This window comes from Mirounga angustirostris, unplaced genomic scaffold, assembly GCF_029215605.1.
Source record: "Mirounga angustirostris isolate CCGP_5_RB_7025 unplaced genomic scaffold, mMirAng1.0.hap1 SCAF_10, whole genome shotgun sequence".
Classification (NCBI taxonomy): Eukaryota; Metazoa; Chordata; class Mammalia; order Carnivora; family Phocidae; genus Mirounga; species Mirounga angustirostris.
Window position 1 is genome coordinate 37,187,863 of NW_026991718.1, and position 6,989 is coordinate 37,194,851.

At 50.2% G+C, this 6,989-nt stretch overlaps 1 protein-coding gene across 1 annotated transcript; it reads left to right on the forward strand.

Moving 5' to 3' along the window:
• The first annotated feature begins 1,740 nt into the window (after positions 1–1,740).
• IL1F10 (interleukin 1 family member 10) lies at positions 1,741–4,940 on the forward strand. The gene is made up of 4 exons (XM_045883738.2): positions 1,741–1,909; positions 3,936–4,021; positions 4,312–4,439; positions 4,725–4,940. Exons 1-4 carry the CDS (start codon positions 1,878–1,880, stop codon positions 4,935–4,937), a joined length of 459 nt encoding a protein of 152 aa, XP_045739694.1. The 5' UTR covers positions 1,741–1,877; the 3' UTR covers positions 4,938–4,940.
• Positions 4,941–6,989: the final 2,049 nt, after the last annotated feature.

Genomic DNA, 6,989 nt, shown 5'->3' on the forward strand with positions numbered 1-6,989 from the left:
ACTCATGTGCATGTGCTCTCTCTCTCTCTCTCAAATAAGTAAATAAATCTTTAAAAAAAGAAGACAAAATTACATTTTAAAGAATAATTTATGAGAACTTGCTAGCAAATCAGACATAGAGTAAGGAGAAGGGGGGAGATGAATGGGCTGGGAGGAGGAGAAGATTGATTTGACTTCAGATCTATTTGGTTGGGTGTAATGGCAGGAAGTCCAAAGGGAGGTGTCGTATAGACTGTTGGAGATAAAGTATCATGTTCAACTGGGACTTGGGAGGCTTTAGACCAATATGATCACTGCAGCTATGGAAATGGATGAATGGCAACTCATGGGGTATGAGAGAGAAGTGCTTAGAACTTAGACTTGTGGCTTCCAGCCTTAGGGACACCACCAAATGGAAAGGAGAATCTACACAGACCTGAGAAGGGGAAAATGGAAGTGTGAAGGGAGTCAATTAATGTCAAGAGCTCTGAGGAGGCAGAAGCCAAATATCAGAAGAATCAAAAGAGTCTTTTGATTTGGCTCCACAGAAGTTAATATTGGTCTTGGAGAGAACATAGTCCACATAGAAAATGTGTAGGAGAGCAAGGAGAGGATGTGATGGAGAAAGCTCAGTGCTACTTGGGTGGCGGTTTTTGACTCAGGACAGGTGGATTGATGAAGTCTGAGACAGCCAGAGATGGTGTCCAGGGAGGACAATAGGCCAGAGTCCAGGGAAAGGTCACCTGGGGACAATAGGGAATGGAAAGCTTAGGGGATGGAGTGTGTGGTGCATTGGGAGGGACCATGGCAGATGCTTAGCACCAGGACCCCAGGCTCTCTGATGGACTAGAAGCTGGCTTCTCACTCCTATTCACCTCATCACAGTCTAGCCAGAACCCAGGAGGGGGTGCCTGATATGGCAGTCTTTGGGAGAAATACTGGGATTTGGGGGTTGGGCCAGGACAGGAGGCTTCTGGGGCCCCTGGAGATCCAGCTAGACTGGACCAGCACTGAATTTCTGCCTGCCCTTTGTGCTCACATTGACCGAGAGTGGGAGTCATCATCCTCACACAGAGCCCTCCACTTGATCTGTCCCGGCCAGACCTTGGTATAGCTACTAGCCTGCCCATTAGTTTTGCTGCTGCAACCAAAAGAGCCCCAGTAGTTTGGCTGAGAGAGAGAACAGCATCAAGTGTGCTTGCATTGAGGCCACGCTGCTGATGGCCTGTCTGGGCTGGGAGATCCTCTATCTAGTCCTTTGCTACTCAAAGTGTGGCCAGGGACCAGCAGTGTTCATATCACTTGGTTGCATGTTTGAAATGCACAGTCTCAGGCTCCAGCCCAGACCCAGGGAACCAGAACTGGCAGGTGATTTATATGTTCACTGGAGAGTGAGAAAAACTGAGATGGTATACCAGTTCCCAAGGCTGGCTTGTCATGGAGTCACTTCAAGCCCTGGCGAATCGGAACCTTCAGGTGACTTTAGTGCCAGGCTGGGCAGTGGGACAGGGTTTGAGTCCAGCTCATCCTCAAACTGTGAGGCTGGAGCATACCCCACCTCAATCTCAGCTCCAGGAAGTACTCCTGTCTAAACTCTTTGGGGAACCTGTTCTTCGGTTTCCCCAAGCTAGCACCATGCACACGTCATGGGCTCACACCCCGGTCAGATGGCCCCAAAGGAGGGTGAAACAGAGCTGCCTGGAACTTGCTGAGCTGGGGAGATCATGGAGGACTCTGGTAGGCCAGTTATAAATAAGCAGCCTAGTGAGATTTTTCCACCCTGTGATTTGGTGATTTGGGGGTCCCCAGGGGGCCTGCCCCCCAGCTCTACCCACCCTTCTCTGACAGCCCTTCTCTCCTTCCCCCTCAGCAAGGACCAGTCGCCCACAATTGCAGGAATGTGCTCCCTCCCCATGGCAAGATACTACACGTAAGTCTTCCTGGAGTCCTCCCTCTCTAAACCAGGGGCCTGGGGATGATGTGGGAAGAGGGAAAGAAGGCTGAGGGGAGGGATGCGGCTCCATCTCACCCAAGAAATCTCAAGTACCCCATAATTAAGCTTAATCATCATCCTCATCACAATAGCTCTCTTTCCTGACCATCTGCAAGATGCCAGCCCTTCTGCTGCCTTGCCTCCCTCCTGAGTAACCTACAAGGGGGGCATGACTGAATCCATTCAGATTTGGAAACTGAAGCTCAAAGATGTTAAAAAAAATTACCTCATGTCACACAGAGCCAGGACTCACCCCTTATGCCGCTCTGTCCTCCTCTCTCCAAGAGCTCAGAGACAATTTTGAATCTCAGTGACGGCATCTTTATATGTTGGCCTCTGTGGCCTTTCCTCCCTGTCTGCACTCCCAACTATCCCTTTTACCTCATTTGACATTTGAGACTTTCCTTATAGTTTATACTTTATTGCCTGTGATTTCTCGTAAACTGTCTCCAGCCCTTTGAGGAATGAGATGAGACATAACACAAATAAAACAGGACTGACTTCTGGGTCACATTTCCTCAGCACCTCCATGGGCCTGCCCTGTCCTAGATACCAGGGGGCCAGTTGGGGCCTCCAGGAAGTTACAATGTGCCTGGGGAGGCAAGACACATGTGCATGAAGCACCCACATGACAAAACAGATGTCAGCACCTTGGGGTATCTAACTTGGATTCTGGTCTTCAAAGAGAATGTTGCTGGCAGATGAGTTCCGCACAAGTCCTGGTTGCCCAGGTTGGAGAGAGAATGGCAAACCCAGGCTCTTTTCAGATCTTTATTTTTATTGTACAAGTGAACCTTCTTTACACACATACAGTCATTAGCTAAGGGTATTATAATTAGTTGTTACTGAGATAAAAAAATCTGGAGGCAATGGTGTTGGCCCAGAGGTTCTGCCCTTGGAGATAGGGAGGGCTCCCCAGGTCCTGAGAGCGGCTGACATTTTGAAACCAGCCAAGCCACCGACATAATAACCTGCAAGAATTTGATGTTGCACACGCTCACCATGGTTTCCTCCCTGTCCCCCAACACATATTTACCCTCCCAGGCTGATCATTGGAACCATCGCCAACCCCAAATGACTGTAATCACACCCTGCTCCAGCTCTTTGCTGACCTCCTAAATTTGACACCCATAACACGAGGCCACCCCAGAATACACCTTGCATGGAACAGGGTGGCCATGTTGGCACACCCACTGTCACATAGGATTTTTTTTTCTGATTTGTGAATTTTGTTCTATCAAAAAGCCTTTAAAATATTTGAAAAGCAAACCACACTTTATTTTTTAAAAGATTTTATTTATTTATTTATTTTAGAGAGAGAGAGAGCATGTGCAAAGGGCAGGAGGAGAGGGAGGGAGGATCTCAAGCAGACTCCGCGCTAAGCACAGAGCCTGACATGGGGCTTGATCTCATGACCCTGAGATCAAGACCAGAGCCAGAATCAAGAGTCGGACGCTTAGCTGACTGAGGCACCCAGGGGCCCCAAAACCACACTTTATTATACATTCAATTAATCCTCTTCACTGAAGAAAATAAAACATTTATGCAAAATTGGGTCAGGCCCAGAAAATCTGGGATAAGGCTCACTGTATCCTAGAGACATCTGAGCCTCATTGGGAAATTTCTCAGGAAGGGCATGAAAAGGGGCTAGCATAATCAGGAAAACTCTGTCTACCCATCAATGAGAAGGCACTGGCTTTCCTCACTGCCCCAGGACCCTGACAGAGGCCAACGCTGGTAAAGGGAGCCTCTGAGAATCACGAGCTCCAGAAGACCTTCCCTTGCCTTAAGGCTGACCTGTTTTTACCTGCTCTTGGGTGGAGTCATGCACCTACTTCTCACCTATAGGAGAGAAGAACACCTAAATGCTCAGTGTGGTACTTCAGAGCATGGGGGCGGGAAGACTTTGGGGCTTGGTGGTGCCTGAAGGGAGCAGGTCGTCAGCACAACCATCTTGTTCCAGAATTAAGGATGCAGATCAGAAGGCTCTATACTTAAGAGGTGACCAGCTCCTGGTGGGAGATCCCAATTTGGACAACTGCTGTGCAGGTGAGCCACTGGGGCCTCCATCCCCTCAGACACACCCATGCTCCACCTGCCACCGGCTCTCCCCTTCCCTCTGCCTCTGGTGACAGTGAGAAGAGGCAGGGAGCCGCTGAGGACCTCGCCTTCTGAGGGTGTCATGACCGTTGCAGGGGTCCCAGCCTGCCCCGCAGCCTGCATGCAGGGGTCAAGCCAGGTGTGCCCTGGGTCAGCTCTTTTCTGCCCAGGTGTAGCTCGCTGAGAGCTTGCCATCTAGGTCCTCTCATCTTCTGGCTCTCTTCTCTCTTTCCTCCCAGAGAAGATCTGCATACTTCCCAACAGAGGCCTGGACCACACCAAAGTCCCCATCTTCCTGGGGATCCAGGGAGGCAGTCGCTGCCTAGCCTGTGTGGAGACAGGAGAGGGTCCTACCCTGCAGCTGGAGGTGAGAAACCACACCATATTCTGGGGTGCCCCACAGACATGGCCTGGCTTCCTGGGTGCTCTGGCATCTCTGTACCCATCTGTGGACTCCCAGCCAAGTCCACACATGCCTCCCCTTCCCTCTGCACCTAGTGCCAAGACCCCTGCCCTCCAGAACCTGCAGAAAGCACTGCTCTGGGTACTGACCCTCCCTGTAAAGTCCCTCACTGGCCACCCCCTGGGGGCCTCTAGGGCTGATATCTCAACCAGTGGCCTTATCCTGCAGCAGCCATCTTGCCCCCCACAGGATGTGAACATCGAGGATCTGTACAAGGGTGGTGAAGAAGCCACACGCTTCACCTTCTTCCAGAGAAGCTCGGGCTCAGCCTTCAGGCTTGAGGCCGCGGCCTGGCCTGGCTGGTTTCTCTGTGGCCCAGCTGAGTCCCAGCAGCCAATACGACTTGTCAAGGAGAGTGAGCCATTGGCCCACACTGAGTTCTACTTTGAACAGAGTCAGTAGGGAGGCGGCAGGAGGCTGAGCTCCAGGCTGGCGCCCCCAAACCAAGCTCATCCTGCTTAGGATCTGTGGTAGGCAGAATAATGCCCCTCTAAAGATATCCACATCCTAATCCCCAGAATCTGTGAATACGTTACCTTACAAGACAAAAGGGACTTGGCAAATGTGAGTAAGGTAAGGATCTTGAGATGGGGAGACCATCCTGGATTATCCCAGTGGGCCCAGTGTAACCACAGGGGTCCTCATAAGAGTGAGGCAGGAGGGTGAGAGTCAGAGACTGGAAAATGCTATGCTGCTAATTTCGAATGTAGAGGATGGGGGCTACCAGCCCGCGAACGCTGGTGGTTTCCAGAAGCCAGATAATGCAAGGGACAGGATTCTCCCCTAGAGCTTCCAGGAGAAACAGTTGAATTTTAGTACAGTGAACCCATTTCAGACACCTGACCTCCAGAACTGTAAAATAATAAATGTGTGTTGTTTTAAGCCACCAAGTTTGTGGTAATTTGTTATAGCAGCAATAGGAAAATAGTACAAAGTCTTAGTAGGCCCCTGTGAACAGTGTTTAATGAAAGGTGCGTGGGTCACTCAGTGAGTTCTTAGAAGGCTGCCTACAGCTTTTCCTGCAGCCCATCTGCTCCAGAGCTTCTAGAAACAGCCAGAAGCTGCAGGCAGAACCTAGCTCTCCCCCTCTGTCCCTGGGTGGACAATGTCATGGGCTCCTCACAATTGTAGTTTTAGTTCGTCTTGTGATTTGCCTATCAGATATTTCACAGTGAATCAGTCATTTGACCGATTGATCAATGCCACTGGTTGTCTGCTGGTTTTGGCATGTGAGGACAAGGAGGAGCAGTGAGGGACAGATGGCGAGTTTGTACTGGGTGTGTTGAGTTTAAGGCTGTGGTGGAGCTAATGGGCTGAGGTGACTTGTTCCAGCCAACACTACAGGGCTGGGACTTGGCTGAGAGTTTGCAGTTAGGACTGATACTTGTCTTCGGAACCCAAATCTCTCTCCATTTCACAGACAATCTGGGGTCGGGTGCAGACTAGGGCAGAGAGCCCATAGTGTCGGCACTCAGAGCGGTGGGCTGCTGGCACTCTTCCTCTTCTGTGTAACTACTCAGCGTCCATGCAACATGACCCAGGGGCCAGGGCATTCAAGGACAGGCTGTCATCACCCTCAGAACCACCCTGCAAGGCAAGCATTTTTGCCCATTTGACAGATGAGGACACTGAACTAGAAGGGGTGAAATAACTTGCTGAAGGTCGCATGAGCTGTACATGATGGAACTCAAGGTCATTCTGGCCCATCTGACCCCAATGTTGTTCCACACATTTTTATTCCACTCTTATTCTGGGAGTTGGGGAAAGGATGGTAAATAAGAACAAGCTTCTTTGGAGCTGATAATTGAGTGGGGGAAACCCTGAATAGGCAAATAATCAAAGAAGAAAACAAACAAACAAGGGCAGTTTACATGATAGAGGGTGAGGGTGGTAAGTATTGAGAGATATAACATTGGAGAAGGTGGGCAGGGGAGGTGACTCTTTGAGGAGGTGGCATCTGAGCTGAGGCTGAAGGACAGGAGTGAGTGGGACTAGGAGTGATGAGGCAGAGAAATAACAAGCATACGGGCTCTGAAACAGAAGGGGCTTGGTGTGTCCAAACAGCAGTGGGAAGCAGGAGTGTTGGAGCCTGGAGAACAAGGGAGAGGGTTAGGAGGTGATCAAGACCAGCAGGGGCTGGGTCCTGGGGGCCTTAAAGGCAAAATGAGCGCTTCAGTTTATCTTTAAGTGTGAAGGGAAGCTATGGGAAGGGTTTTAGCTGAGGAGAGACATGCTGGCCTGATGTCTTTAATAAGTTCAGATTCTTACCCTGCCTCTCCATTGCCTGCATATGCCCCAATTACTTTATCACCTGGCTATCATGTCATACCTGTGTGTTTATGTGTTGAGACTACTCTGTGCTTTTGGAGGGCATGCTCTGTTCAATTTCAGGTCACCAGTACCCAGAGTAGCTGCTGGAACACCAAAAGTGTTGAAGAAGTACAAAGTCTCGAA

What these genes read in the sequence shown, in the direction of transcription:
- IL1F10 (XM_045883738.2), top strand. Translation starts at nt 1,878, where the DNA reads ATGTGCTCCCTCCCCATGGCAAGATACTACAC. An exon ending in TTTGGACAACTGCTGTGCAG is followed by an intron (nt 4,022 to 4,311) that starts GTGAGCCACTGG and finishes CTTTCCTCCCAG; the next exon opens with AGAAGATCTGCATACTTCCC. An exon ending in GTCCTACCCTGCAGCTGGAG is followed by an intron (nt 4,440 to 4,724) that starts GTGAGAAACCAC and finishes TGCCCCCCACAG; the next exon opens with GATGTGAACATCGAGGATCT.